The sequence below is a fragment of the Salmo trutta genome, chromosome 28, assembly GCF_901001165.1.
Source record: "Salmo trutta chromosome 28, fSalTru1.1, whole genome shotgun sequence".
NCBI classification, from domain to species: domain Eukaryota; kingdom Metazoa; phylum Chordata; class Actinopteri; order Salmoniformes; family Salmonidae; genus Salmo; species Salmo trutta.
The window spans coordinates 21105383-21120681 of record NC_042984.1 but is presented as its reverse complement, the minus strand read 5'-3'; the positions used below and the strand labels follow the sequence as shown (position 1 = coordinate 21120681).

At 42.5% G+C, this 15299-nt stretch overlaps 1 protein-coding gene across 1 annotated transcript; it reads left to right on the top strand.

Moving 5' to 3' along the window:
* The first annotated feature begins 11338 nt into the window (after positions 1–11338).
* Positions 11339–15182, top strand: mfsd4ab (major facilitator superfamily domain containing 4Ab). The gene is made up of 10 exons (XM_029719134.1): positions 11339–11708; positions 12401–12599; positions 12698–12946; positions 13132–13294; positions 13494–13609; positions 13710–13883; positions 14061–14208; positions 14393–14463; positions 14543–14663; positions 14776–15182. Exons 1-10 carry the CDS (start codon positions 11479–11481, stop codon positions 14868–14870), a joined length of 1566 nt encoding a protein of 521 aa, XP_029574994.1. The 5' UTR covers positions 11339–11478; the 3' UTR covers positions 14871–15182.
* The last annotated feature ends 117 nt before the right edge of the window (positions 15183–15299 follow it).

Genomic DNA, 15299 nt, shown 5'->3' with positions numbered 1-15299 from the left:
ACCAGGGGTGCCTAGCCAGCTTATCGGGCTTCCACGCCCTAGCTGGCTCGAGAGGTTTCCTTGCCCCAGTTGGCTCGGATGGCGCCCAGTCAGCTCTTGTTCGCCCAGCCGGTCCAGGAGTTTTTTTTGTTTGTTTGTTTTGTTGGTGACGTCGGGGTGGATTCTGCCGCCGATGAAACCGGGGGTGCCTAAACCAGCCCGTCGGGCTTTCACGCCCTGGCTGGCTCGAAAGGTTTCCTTGCCTCAGTTGGCTCGGCGGCTCCCCATCCCACGTCACAAACCACCGGATCTTTGGGATCCCTCTCTGCAGCGGGATCAACAGGTGTCTTGCCTCAGCCGGATCCTCGGTCTTCCATGCCTCACCCGGCTCGCCAGGCTCTCATGCTCCTGCCGGTTCATCGGGCTTCCACGCCCCAACCGGCTTGCCCAGCGCCCATGTCTCGGCTGGTTCGCCCAGGTGGTACGCTGGGTGGCGCCCCAAGAGGGGGAGGTACTGTCACGTCTGCTTCCGCTCTTCCCTCCCCCTGGCGCTTGAGGGCGCTAGGTTGCCCTGCATCACGCACTCCTGCCATCCATCACGCACACCTGCCTTTCCTCGTCACGCGCATCAGCATTATTGGACTCACCTGGACTCACTTATCACCTGTTCATTTCCTCCCCTACATTTGTCAGTTCCCCAGCTCTGTTCCCCACTGCTGCCTTGTATTGTTTTTGTCTCTAACATTGGTTTGCTGATGCTGTTGCTGTCTCGTTCTATGTCCGTCTTTTTTAAATGTTTTACTCCCCGTACCTGCTTCATCTCTCCAGCGTCAAACCATGTGACAGCTTGGGTGATCAGAGCTGCTTCACTGAACTTTAATCTAGTATAAGGATATCGTGGGAGGACTTTTCAAGGAATTATGCTTCATGCTCATTTGACCACAGCCATTTTCTAGTGTAAGTGACACTTCTCACATTCAACCACATTTTGACCCCCATCCCTGAGACTGATACATTAGTTGACTTGTTTCTATGAAACATGGTTACAAAAACGGCTCATATTAGTCTTTTGGATAATTAATTTTTCATCGTGTTGTTATTTTAAGTCTGTCATTGTAATTCACCAGAAATTAGTCTTATTGAACCCCTAGGATTCATTCATTGCAACCGCCATGGTCCTGTAAAGATGGAGAACTTGCAGGCATTTGTTGCTGCCACTTAAGAACCTGATTAAATTAGCTTCTACCTAGCATTCAGAATTAGGAAAATATTTTACCAGACTTTTCAATAAAATAGATTTTCAGTTTTTTTCCTGAGTGGTAATGCTATTTTGCTCTGCAGTGCTAACATTATGCTAATGCTCAGCTGACTGTCTTCTGCATTCAACATATCCTTGGCTCTATTTTTGGCCATAGAGAGGGGTAGCATGGGGGCATCTCTGTCCGAGGGGGGGGGGGGACTTTCAAATATGACTTTCAAGCCCTCCAAAGCACCGAAGGGTGAGTGAAAGATTCTCCATTGCTAGAAGCGTGAAGAGTCCATTTCAATTCCAGAGCCCATTTAGAAACTAAATTGAACATGGACATTTATGGCTTATCGTTATAGCTCTCTGGACAATCTGAACATTACCTCAGAATGGAGCCCTGTCTGGTTGGGACAACAAATCTTTAGTCTTATAACTTGTTTACTCTTTAAAAATCATTGGCACTCTTCTCTTTAGGCATTTTAGTCAATTCTAATTTCAAAGTAGGCCTACATTAAAATGTACTTTTAGATAATATAGCTAGTGCTATTGACATTTATCTTAAGGGATTGTAGGGCTGGTGTGAGTTATATCAGTATAAATGTCTCTTGATTAAAAAAAGGTGAGGCAACCTGTTCTCCTTCTTATTACAGTGACAGCTTCAACAGCAAAACAATCTGCAGTCCCTCCCCCTTACTGCAGCCAGTTTTACTAGAACCCTGGGGGAAATACAAGAGAGACCCGCAGCCTGCAGCAAAAACAGAGTGAGGAAGAATAGGGGGCCGGGAGTGAAAAAGGGAAGCTAGCAGATTCAGATTCCATACACAGTTTGACCTCGCACTGTCTTAGGCCTCTGATTAAGTGTTGGCTAAATGTCAGACTATGGAGATGAGACGGAGAGGAGTTGAGAGGCCTGAGACGCTTCTCTCTAGTTTATGCCCGGCTACTGACGTTGATGTGGCCAGCATACTAAATGTCAGAAGGCTTCAACAGAAAAACATGTGTTTGTGTGTGTGCGTGTGTGTGCATGAGTGAATGTGTGCCTATATGCGACACACCGAGACAAAAGAGGTGACAGAGAGAAAAAATATTAGAGGTTGATTCATGGGCATTAATCCTGCAGAGAAAATGAAAAACTGTCTGCCAGAACTCAGTTTGTTTTCATTTAATATGATCGATAACGTATGGATCAAGATACGTGACAAAGTTTGTCTGCTATTCAGAGTGTAAAAGTGTTCATCTCAGAAATATTCAGTATTAGACATCTGACTTGCAGGATTAATCAGCATATTTTCTCTTCACTAAATCTATTTACAGAACATCTACTATGGCTAAATAAATCATTCTGTGTCATAATCTTATTTCATTTCTACATTCTGTCGCCAACCTTATGAAAAAGGGCCATCTTTATGTTGATATTGCCATAATTGGCATTTAATTTCATTGGATACAATTACTGAGCAGTAAATGTAATTTCATGTTGACAAAACGCAACCACCCAACCATCCAATGATGGGATTTATAAATCAATTATCTGGGCTCCCGAAAGGACTGATCTCTATAATATACAGTGTAAACAACTTTTGGAAAGCTCATATTCTAAGCCATTAAAAAAGTATGGTTCACAGACCTAATTGAATCTGAACAACGCTTTAAGTTAACTGGAACAGAGTATGGAAAATATGAGTTTCAAGTTTTAATGTCACGTGCACAAGTATAGTAAAATTCCTTTCTTGCTAATTTAAGACACAACAATGCAATAATCAATAACAATGTATTACTAGAAAAAAACACAGAAGTAATATGAAATACACAAAGTAAGTAAGTATGCATACTATATAAAGGAAAAATTTTTTTTAAATCAGTTCCGATACCATATTTACATATGCAGGGATACTGGAGTTGTGGAGGTCAATATGTATAGGGGTAAGGTGACTATGCAACAGGATATGAGATAAACAGAGTAGCAGCTGCTTGTATGTGTGCGGGTGTGTAGAGTCAGTATAAATGTATGCACGAAAAAAGTATGACAATGTATGCACACAGTACTGTAAGTCGCTCTGGATAAGAGCATCTGCTAAATGACCAAAAAGACAAATGTGTGTGCATATTATGTGTGAGTGAGCAGATGATGGAGTGACAGTGTGTGTGTAGGCCCTGTCAGTGTGCATAGAGACAGTGCAAATACTGAAATAAAAGGTCAATAAAGATACAAGGCTAACTCAGTCTGTGTAGCTATTTTGTTAACTATTTATCAGTTGTATTGCTTGAGGATAGAAGCTGTTCAAGAGCCAGTTTGTCGCACACTTGATGTACTGGTACCTCTTGCCGTGCGGTAGCAGAGAAAATAGTCTATGGCTTGGGTGGTTGGAGCCTATGATGATTTTCCAGGCCTTCTTTTCACACCGCCTGATATAGAGGTCCTGGATGGCAGGGAGCTTGTTCCCAGTGATGTACTGGGCGGTCCGCACAACCCCGTGTAGCTCCATGTGATCGAGGGTGGTGCTATTGCCATACCTAGGAGTGATGTTCGTGACTTCTTCACGACTGTGCGTGTGTGTTTGGACTATTTTAAGTCTTTAGTGATTTGGACACAGAGGACAGTTTTTTTTATTTTTAGTGGCAGTCTACAGGTACATGTTTCATAAAAGTATAATTTGAAATGGATAATGTATCCCCAACAACAAATGGGGTCCAATTTTTTTTTAAGGTCAACTGTAAAGGAAAGCAACGTGTGTGCACCATCTAGTGTTTAAAGTCAACAACCTCAACCCAACTATAATCAGAGCGTTAGTAAGCAAGTGGTACTTCATTAGACGTGATATTTTGATGATGTAGTTGTGGATTATAACTCTGGGATATAATAAAAACAATATACAGTATTAACACTTTAAAAAATATATATATATATATATATATATTATAATAGTAGTATGTAACAAATAGTGATTGTGATAGTGAGACCAGGTTTCTTAACCAAATATTTGAGAGATTGAGTAAAAAAGAATACTTTGTTTGCAATAGACACCAATTCTTATAATTCTGCTTGTGACAACTTTGGCAGAACCAGTTCTACCAACCATGGAAAACCACCATCTTCAGCCTCATTCAAATTACAATGCAGTTGAAATTTAACAACTGCCTTACAAATCTCTGCAAGGATGTTAGTTTGTTGACATTGTTAGTTGACAATTACCTAAAAAGTTACTTGTGTGTTGGTGTAACCTTGAAAGAGGAAGTGTGCCGGCTGATTGTTGTTAATCAATGCCTTTTATATCATGAAGCAAGATGCACACCCTACAGAATGAAACACCATAACTGGTTACGTTCCTGTTCAGGAATAGGTGAAACTGGCCTACATTCATGGATTATTTGTTATTTCTCAGGGGCCATGACTCAACCAGCATCTCCGCTCCAAGGAATAGACTTGGCAAATCAGTTACACATATGAACCCAGCAAGTTGTTCAATTTTGGGCACAGTTTATCCACTTGCACACACATGGAACTACATTGCCTACGGAATATATTCAGACCCCATGACTTTTTCCACATTTTGTTACATTACAGCCGTATTCTAAAATAGATTAAATAAATAAAAATCCTCAGCAATCTACACACAATACCCCATAATGACAAAGCAAAAACAGGTTTGTAGACATTTTTGCAAATGTATAAAAAATAAATAAATAGAAATCACTTATTTACATACAGTTGAAGTCGGAAGTTTGCATACACTTAGGTTGGAGTCATTGAAACTCGTTTTTCAACCACTCCACAAATTTCTTGTTAACTATAGTTTTGGCAAGTTGGTTAGGACATCTACTTTGTGCATGACACAAGTAATTTTTCCAACAATTGTTTACAGACAGATTATTTCACCTACAATTCACTGTATCACAATTCCAGTGGGTCAGAAGTTTACATACAGTGAGGGAAAAAGTATTTGATCCCCTGCTGATTTTGTTTGCCCACTGACAAAGAAATGATCAGTCTATAATTTTAATGGTAGGTTTATTTGAACAGAGAGAGACAGAATAACAACAAAAAAATCCAGAAAAACGCATGTGAAAAATGTTATAAATTGATTTGCATATTAATGAGGGAAATAATTATTTGACCCCCTCTCAATCAGAAAGATTTCTGGCTCCCAGGTGTCTTTTATACAGGTAACGAGCTGAGATTAGGAGCACACTCTTAAAGGGAGTGCTCCTAATCTCAGCTTGTTATCTGTATAAAAGACACCTGTCCACAGAAGCAATCAATCAATCAGATTCCAAACTCTCCACCATGGCCAAGACCAAAGAGCTCTCCAAGGATGTCAGGGAAAGATTGTAGACCTACACAAGGCTGGAATGGGCTACAAGACTATCGCCAAGCAACTTGGTGAGAAGGTGACAACAGTTGGTGCGATTATTTGCAAATGGAAGAAACACAAAAGAACTGTCAATCTCCCTCGGCCTGCGGCTCCATGCAAGATCTCACCTCGTGGAGTTGCAATGATCATGAGAACGGTGAGGAATCAGCCCAGAACTACACCGGAGGATCTTGTCAATGATCTCAAGGCAGCTGGGACCATAGTCACCAAGAAAACAATTGGTAACACACTACGCCGTGAAGGACTGAAATCCTGCAGCGCCCGCAAGATCCCCCTGCTCAAGAATAGATATACATGCCCGTCTGAAGTTTGCCACTGAACATCTGAATGATTCAGCGGACAACTGGGTGAAAGTGTTGTGGTCAGATGAGACCAAAATGGAGCTCTTTGGCATCAACTCAACTCGCCGTGTTTGGAGGAGGAGGAATGCTGCCTATGACCCCAAGAACACTATCTCCACTGTCAAACATGGAGGTGGAAACATTATGCTTTGGGGGTGTTTTTCTGCTAAGGAGACAGGACAACTTCACCGCATCAAAGGGACGATGGACGGGGCCATGTACCGTCAAATCTTGGGTGAGAACCTCCTTCCCTCAGCCAGGGCATTGAAAATGGGTCGTGGATGGGTATTCCAGCATGACAATGACCCAAAAAACATGGCCAAGGCAACAAAGGAGTGGCTCATGAAGAAGCACATTAAGGTCCTAGAGTGGCCTAGCCAGTCTCCAGACCTTAATCCCATAGAAAATCTGTGGATGGAGCTGAAGGTTCGAGTTCCCAAACATCAGCCTCGAAACCTTAATGACTTGGAGAAGATCTGCAAAGAGGAATGGGACAAAATCCCTCCTGAGATGTGTGCAAAACTGGTGGCCATCTACAAGAAACGTCTGACCTCTGTGATTGCCAACAAGGGTTTTGCCACCAAGTACTAAGTCATGTTTTGCAGAGGGTTCAAATACTTATTTCCCTCATTAAAATGCAAATCAATTTATAACATTTTCGACATGCGTTTTTCTGGATTTTTTTGTTCTTCTGTCTCTCACTGTTCAAATAAACCTACCATTAAAATTATAGACTGATCATTTCTTTGTCAGTGGGTAAATGTACAAAATCAGCAGGGGATCAAATACCTTTTCCCCTCACTGTACACTAAGGTGACTGCCTTTAAACAGCTTGGAAAAGTCCAGAAAATGATGTCATGGCATTAGAAGCTTCTGATAGGCTAATTGACATCATTTGAGTCAATTGGAGGTGTACCTATGGATGTATTTGAGGCCTACCTTCAAACTCAGTGCCTCTTTGCTTGACATCATGGGAAAATTAAAAGAAATCAGCCAAGAATTCAGAAAAAAAATTGTAGACGTCCACAAGTTTGGTTCATCCTTGGGAGCAATTTCCAAATGCCTGAAGGTACAACGTTCATCTGTACAAACAATAGTACGCAAGTCTAAACACCATGGGACCACGCAGCCATCATACCGCTCAGGAAGGAGACGCGTTCTGTCTCCTAGAGATGAATGTACTTTGGTGCGAAAGTGCAAATCAGTCCCAGAACAACAGCAAAGGACCCTGTGAAGATGCTGGAGGAAACGGGTACAAAAGTATCTATATCCACAGTAAAACAAGTCCTATATCGACATAACCTGAAAGGCTGCTCAGCAAGGAAGAAACCACTGCTCCAAAACCGCCATAAAAAAGCCAGGCTACGGTTTGCAACTGCACATGGGGACAAAGAACGTACATTTTGGAGAAATGTCCTCTGGTCTGATGAAACAAAAATGGAACTGTTTGGCCTTAATGACCATCGTTATGTTTGGAGGAAAAAAGGGGGAGGCTTGCAAGCCGAAGAACACCATCCCAACCGTGAAGCATGGGGGTGGCATCATCATGTTGTGGTGCTTTGCTGCAGGAGGGACTGGTGCACTTCACTAACTAGATCGCAAATGGATCTTCCAAATGGACAATGGCCCCAAGCATACTTCCAAAGTTGTGGCAAAATGGTTTAAGGACAACAATGTCAAGGTATTGGAGTGGCCATCACAAAGCCCTGACCTCTATCCCATAGAAAGTTTGTGGGCAGAACTGAAAAAGCAAGGAGGCCTACAAACCGGACTCAGTTACAGCAGCTCTGTCAGGAGGATTGGGCCAAAATTCACCCAACTTATTGTGGGAAGGTTGTGGAAGGCTACCTGAAATGTTTGACCCAAGTTAAACAATTTAAAGGCAATGCTACCAAATACTAATTAAGTGTATGTAAACTTCTGACCCACTGGGAATGTGATTAAATAAATAAAAGCTGAAATAAATCATTCTCTCTACTATTATTCTGAATAAATAAAAGTGGTGATCCTAACTGACCAAAGACAGGTATTTTTTATTAGGATTAAATGTCAGGAATTGTGAAAAACTGAGTTTAAATGTATTTGGCTAAGGTGTATGTAAACTTCCAACTTCAACTGTATGTATTCAGACCTTTTGCTATGAGACTCCAAATTGAGCTCAGGTGCATCCTGTTTCCATTGATATGTGGTAAATTCAATTAATTGGACATGATTTGGAAAGGCACACACCTGTCTATATAAGGACCCACAGTTGACAGTGCATGTCAGGGCAATAACCAAGACACGAGGTTGAAGGAATTGACCGTAGAGCTCCGTACCAAAAAATGTCTGCAGCATTGAATGTCCCGAAGAACACAGTGTCCTCCATCATTTTTAAATGGAAGATGTTTGGAACCACCAAGACTATTCCTAGAGCTGGCCGCCCGGCCAAACTGAGCAATCGAGGGAGAAGGGCCTTGGTCAGGGAGGTGACCAAGAACCCGATGGTCACTCTGACAGAGCACCAGAGTTCCTCTGTGGAGAGGGGAGAACCTTCCAGAAGGACTACCATCTCTGCCCACTTTTTTTTGTATCCATTTTAGAATAAGGTTGTAACATAACAAAATATGGAAAAAGTTTAGGGGTATGGAAACTTTCCAAAGGCACTGTATTTAGCCTTTCACAAGGATATGGTTTCAGAGCTGGTCATGGGTGCACCTCAGCCACGCTCAAGGTCCTAAACGATATTGTAACCGCCATCGATAAGAAACAATATTGTGCTGCCGTATTCATTGACCTGGCCAAGGCTTTCGACTCACCACATCCTCATCGGCAGACTCAATAGCCTTGGTTTCTCAAATGTTTGCCTCGCCTGGTTCACCAACTACTTCTCTGATAGAGTTCAATGTGTCAAATCGGATGGCCTGTTGTCCGGGCCTCTGGCAGTCTCTATGGGGTACCACAGGGTTCAATTCTTGGGCCAACTCTTTTCTCTGTATACATCAATGTTGTCGCTCTTGCTGCTGGTGAGTCTCTGATCCACCTCTACGCAGACGACACCATTCTGTATACTTCTGGCCCTTCTTTGGACACTGTGTTAACAACCCTCCAGACGAGCTTCAATGCCATACAACTCTCCTTCCGTGGCCTCCAACTGCTCTTAAATACAAGTAAAACTAAATGCATGCTCTTCAACCGATCGCTGCCTGCACCTGTCCGCCCGTCCAGCATCACTACTCTGGACCGTTCTGACTTAGAATATGTGGACAACTACAAATACCTAGGTGTCTGGTTAGACTGTAAGCTCTCCTTCCAGACTCACATCAAACATCTCCAATCCAAAGTTACATCTAGAATTGGCTTCCTATTTCGCAACAAAGCATCCTTCACTTATGCTGCCAAACATACCCTCATAAAACTGACCATCCTACCGATCCTCGACTTTGGCGATGTCATTTACAAAATAGCCTCCAATACCCTACTCAATAAACTGGATGCAGTCTATCACAGTGCCATCCGTTTTGTCACCAAAGCCCCATATACTACCCACCACTGCGACCTGTACGCTCTCGTTGGCTGGCCCTCGCTTCATACTCGTCACCAAATCCACTGGCTCCAGGTCATCTACAAGACCCTGCTAGGTAAAGTCCCCCCTTATCTCCGCTCACTGGTCACCATAGCAGCACCCACCTGTAGCACGCGCTCCAGCAGGTATATCTCTCTGGTCACCCCCAAAGCCAATTCCTCCTTTGGCCGTCTTTCCTTCCAGTTCTCTGCTGCCAATGACTGGAACGAACTACAAAAATCTCTGAAATTGGAAACACTTATCTCCCTCACTAGCTTTAAGCACCAGCTGTCAGAGCAGCTCACAGATCATTGCACCTGTACATAGCCCATCTATAATTTAGCCCATACAACTACCTCTTCCCCTACTGTATTTATTTATTTATTTATTTTGCTCCTTTGCACCCCATTATTTCTATTTCTACTTTGCACTTTCTTCCACTGCAAATCTACCATTCCAGTGTTTTACTTGCTATATTCTATTTACTTTGCCACCATGGCCTTTTTTGCCTTTACCTCCTTTATCTCACCTTATTTGCTCACATTGTATATTGACTTATTTTTCTACTGTATTATTGACTGTATGTTTGTTTTACTCCATGTGTAACTCTGTGTTGTTGTATGTGTCGAACTGCTTTGCTTTGTCTTGGCCAGGTCGCAATTGTAAATGAGAACTTGTTCTCAACTTGCCTACCTGGTTAAATAAAGGTGAAATAAAAAATTTAAAAAATATGTAGCATATTGCAGCATGAATGTGTAGTAAATGTGTAGCATAAATACTCTCTTCCAAATTACATTAAGGTCGTTGTGTTAGCATCTATGTGGAGGATACTGGCCTGGGTGCAATATGGTAAATGGTAAGGAATAGGATTCAATAAATGCTTGTGATTCTTCAATTTGCTACCATTTGTTGGTCCCCATTCCTACTCTTTGACCTTGTTGTGACCCGAAAATTTATAACTGGCCTCTAGCCTCAGTAAATCAATTCAGGGATGAGTTGTAAGCCAGCAAACCAAGACGCTCACCAAGTCCTGTCTTGGGACATCCCCGCTGCTAAACAATTTTCTCTTCCTGTCATGGTTGAAGTTTTACAACAAATGTAAGGCAATATAAAACTAGTGGTGTTGTGTGATACACATCCTCCAACCCCAGTCAACCTCCTAGACTTTAGACCTGCAAACAAGTTCATGTTGGTATACTTTATTTTACCTATATTTAGCCGGGGAGTCATTGCTAAAGTCTGCCATTTTAAATATACAACTGACAGCGAGTATAAGTGACACTTTGTCAATGACTTGCGATATAATTTTCCCCACCTTGACTCTCATCACCAGTACTTTCCCTTGCCGCCCACACAGAGAAAGTCTCGGATAACAAACCCTGGTAAAGGAGGAGGAGAGCCTGCCATATAAATGATCAATGAGCATGTTGTAGTCCTTTTGAAGTTATATTCCAATAATATCTCAAGTATGATGCTTTTACATGTAGGGGAAGTTATTTTGAGACCTCCACAGGTTAGATCCCCTAAACCCTCCTGGTGATACAACTCCACGATGGCACCAAGGGAAGCCAAGGCACCCTTTCATCCTGTGTCATTTCCTGACCTACGTGAATGAATGAATGGAGGGACATGAGTGACTATGACAGATAAGACAATAGTTAGCTTTAAAATATAATTTTGACACAGTTCGACGCTTAACAGCAAATCATTGACACTTGAAAGATACCCAATGTTCATAGAATCTCCTCTACCCATTAACTACAAAGGACATCCTTTCAGTTAAGTCATTTTGGTGGGAACTTGAAAAGATTTAAAAGAGAGCGAATCACTCAAATATTATACTGCAAGACCTTCAGCAGGTAGAGACTGTTGACTGGACACCCAATAACATAAAGGCTAGTTAGGTCTACTACTGGACAATTCTCTTTGCAAAATTGTGGACTGACTTTTGATCATAATTTCTCTATTTGAATTGCTGAAGCTTGTGGAACAATAATGTTTATAGAAGAGCGGATTACAACACTTTTTAAAAGGAACTTTCACCACACCTGTACATACTGGAGTGTGTTCTTCAGTTTTGGACTGTGTATAGCCTTCCTGGGACCCACCATATTGGACTTGCGATGTCAAACCCAGTCTACACTGAGCCAGATCACCTGGGTCTTCTTCTCCCAGCAGTTCTGCCTGCTCATCGGCAGCTCTATCGGAGGGGTCTTCAAGAAAACGTGAGTGACTATTCAAACAATTCTCTGATCCCTGTGTGAAGCATAGGGTCGAAACATTCCGGGAACTTTAAAAAAAATCTCTGGTTTTCCTGAAATCCTGGTTGGTGGATTCCCGAAATCCATAATGTGCAACCCTGCACTTTTAGAAAAAAAGGTGCTATCTAGAACCAAAAAGGGTTCTTCGGCTGTCCCCATAGGAGAAACCTTTGAAGAACCCCTTTTGGGTCCAAGTAGAACCCTTTTGGGTTCCATTTAGAACCCTTTCCACAGAGAGTTCTACATGGAACCCAAAAGAGTTCTACCTGGAAACAAAAAGGGTTCTCCTACAGTATGGGGACAGCTGCAGAACGGTGTTCCTTGGATTCACACTTTAAACCAATTCATTACAAAAAGATAGCTGTAATTTAAAGGGCTTTCTATGCAATGCAAACAGAGTTCTGTAGCTTCTTTTTGCTTAAACTGTGAAATCACTGTGCAGAGCCCTTAAGAGTGTGAGGGTTTGTGTATGCATCAGTTGGCAATTATCTCTATAGCCTATTCTATCAACAGTGAGCCCCTAGCCAGCAGGCCTTTGCATATTTCAACCATAGTGTTGGCTAACATCTTGTTCAATGTTTGAGCCATTCAATCCTCTAGTATATGTGTATGTTATTTATCTCTAGAAGTAATAACTCCTCCCCTCTCTCCCAAAGGTTGTTCAGTGCTCTAGCTGCACTGTTCTTGTCCTCGCTACTCATCTCTATAATATTTGCCATCATCCCCCTCTGCCATAATGTGCTGCTGTTGGCTATTGCCATGGCTGTGTCCGGTCTGGCCATGGGCATCATTGACACCATCGCCAACATCCAGCTGGTCGCCATATATCAGAAGGACTCGGCTGTCTTTCTCCAGGTGAGAGAGTAACTATGCCCAGTTCAGTTCAGCTTTCAGAATATACCCAAAGTGCATTATATTTAGAATGAATGATAGAAACGTTGTTGTTTTTGCAGGCCCTCCACTTCTTCATTGGGTTCGGGGCGCTGGTGAGCCCTCTGATTGCTGATCCCTTCCTGTCTGAGACAGGCTGCAGGGTGGGGAATGTGACAGAAAATGTGACCGAGATCATGCACCACTTCAGGAACACGCTGAGGAACAGCCCCATTGTGATGCACAATGTGTCTGTGGACCACCTGCCTCTAGCAGAGGAGCCAGAGGAGTCCATCGTGTCCTACGCCTTCTGGATCATGGCAATGATCAATGTAAGATCTTGGAAAAGCACAGTGAGGTGAAATATAGTGTGTAAGCTCAAGCATAACGCTCCTAATATTGATTCCGCTCACTCCAAATTTTTTATAATGTTGACTGATTATTGCAAAGGCTTTAATCCAAGATTTTACATTTTTTTCCCATGATATATCATGTGAATGATATTTTCCTCTCCCAGCTGCCAGTGCCAATGGCAGTGTTATTCCTGATGTACCAGGAGCAGTTGATCCCCTTCTGCCGCAGCACCACACCTCATTTGCTGGACAAAGACGAGCTGGCCATGGAGAACCAGGGGGCCGAGGGGCCTGACACAGAACCTAAAGACCAGGAGGAGGGAGGAGGTAAAGGGCAAAACTTAGTGTTTTGGATGTGATCTGAACTCCTCATTTCCTCTATAAGATGACAGTATAACCAAGATCATTTGAAAATGATAATACTTGGATCACATCAAAGTCTCAGAGTTTGGATCAGTTGAAGATTCACGCCTACTGTTCTAGCCAAGTGGTTTAGATCTCTCCTAATGTTTCTCTCGGTTTGCAGGTCATGGGGATATCTTCAGCTGCTGTCAGAATAACAACCTGCGTGAGTTGCCTGTGTCCTTCTTTGGGATTCATATCGTTGGTGGAATGGTCCTGTTCATGACCGATGGCATTGTGGTGAGTAGCACAGATTCTGTTAGAACTATGCAGTCTGCTCCATATTAGTGTATGTATGCAGCAATGGATTCATCTGTTGACCTCCACTTTCTATTCCTAGGGTGCGTATGCAGGCTTTGTGTACACATATGCAGTGTCTCCCCCCATTTCTCTACCTAATAAGACTGCGGGATACCTGGTTAGTATCTTCTGGGCAGCCATTACTGCAGGACGTCTGGTGTCCATCCCTCTCACCTTCCGCTTCCAGCCCGTTCGACTGCTCATGATTAATCTGGTAATGCCAATGATAGAATATTTTATTAATCCCTAAGGAAAATAAATGAACATTAATGAAGGTGTGTAATAAAATATTTATTGTCTTTCAATTCCAATATGTTTATATTTAAATGGGCATTTCTCTCAATAATTGATTGTCTATATATCCAATTGAAGTCTTTCTTCATCTCTGCAGGCTGGTGTCATTGTCACAGTGTTGTTGCTGCTCGTCCTCGACACCAGCAGTATATTCCTGTTTGTTGGGACCACTCTACTGGGCCTGTTCCTCAGCAGCATCTTCCCCTGTATGCTGGCTTACACTGAGGACATCCTGGACTACCAAGGTACATTCATCAATCGCTAGCACAATAAGTGTCAATGACTCAGTAACAACACAGTAACGACTCAGTAACAACACAGTAATGACTCAGTAATGACACAGTAATAGAGTGGCGTGATAAATGATGATGAGATACTACAGTATATAATCTCTCTGTCTTACTCTGCTTCTCTTTTCTCTCTTGGCAGGATGTGCAACCTCAGTTCTGGTAACAAGTGCTGGGATGGGAGAAATGGTCATGCAAGTCCTTGTTGGATCGGTAAGACTGCACAGAGACGTAGTATATGTTAAAGAGAGGGGAAGATAAACAGTCTAATATTGTGCTTTGCATTCTACAGATCATCCAGAGTGAAGGCAGCTATAGTTTCCTGCTCTGTGGCATGATCATTGGTTGTATGGGCTCCGTCTTCTTCTTAGGGCTGCTGTTCTTACATCGCATGCACAGGAAATACCTCACTGGTACTAGGACCACCTCAGCCATATCACAGTTGAACATAATGTACATAGAGGAAAAATTACATCATTTATCTGTAACCCATCTGTTCACATTCTAACCTTTCTCCCCCCACAGGAACCTCAGTGAAGTCAGCCATGGTGGAGGAGCTCCCAGCAGCAGCAGCAGCAGCAGCAGTAGACAGTAAAACAGAACAGAAGGAAAGTAGCTGAGAGGATATGTAGCTGGGGCCATTTGGTGCTCGGTATTGTTATCGACCAACAATGTGAAGAGGAAGAAAACACGCTGTTAGTGAAGACAAATACATACAGTACCAGGACCTGTGTAACGTTTTAGCCAATCTGAAGGCTGCAATAGCCAGAGGAGTGAATAAGTCATGTTTAAGTTATTTATATATGCCAAATGATTTAGTCTCTCCTTTTTTCCTTCCTGAAAATGCCGCTACTGCTTCTGATTCCAATCATCATCATCCCTTTAGATATGCTAATGTTCTGTTTAAAGCCCCTATAGATAATGACTTTGTAATAAGCGTGTGAGCAAGGGGTAGTTAGGTTACAGTATATGATAATAATGTGCTTTATTTTCAAGACATTTGGATTGGTATGCATTGTTGCTCATTGTCACAATATTGAAATGTTTTA

Coding starts and splice junctions, on each gene's coding strand:
- mfsd4ab (XM_029719134.1), top strand. CDS start 11,479: ATGTTTATAGAAGAGCGGATTACAACACTTTTTAAAAGGAACTTTCAC. Junction 11,709..12,400: donor GGAGGGGTCTTCAAGAAAAC/GTGAGTGACTAT, acceptor TCTCTCCCAAAG/GTTGTTCAGTGCTCTAGCTG. Junction 14,464..14,542: donor TGCAAGTCCTTGTTGGATCG/GTAAGACTGCAC, acceptor TGCATTCTACAG/ATCATCCAGAGTGAAGGCAG.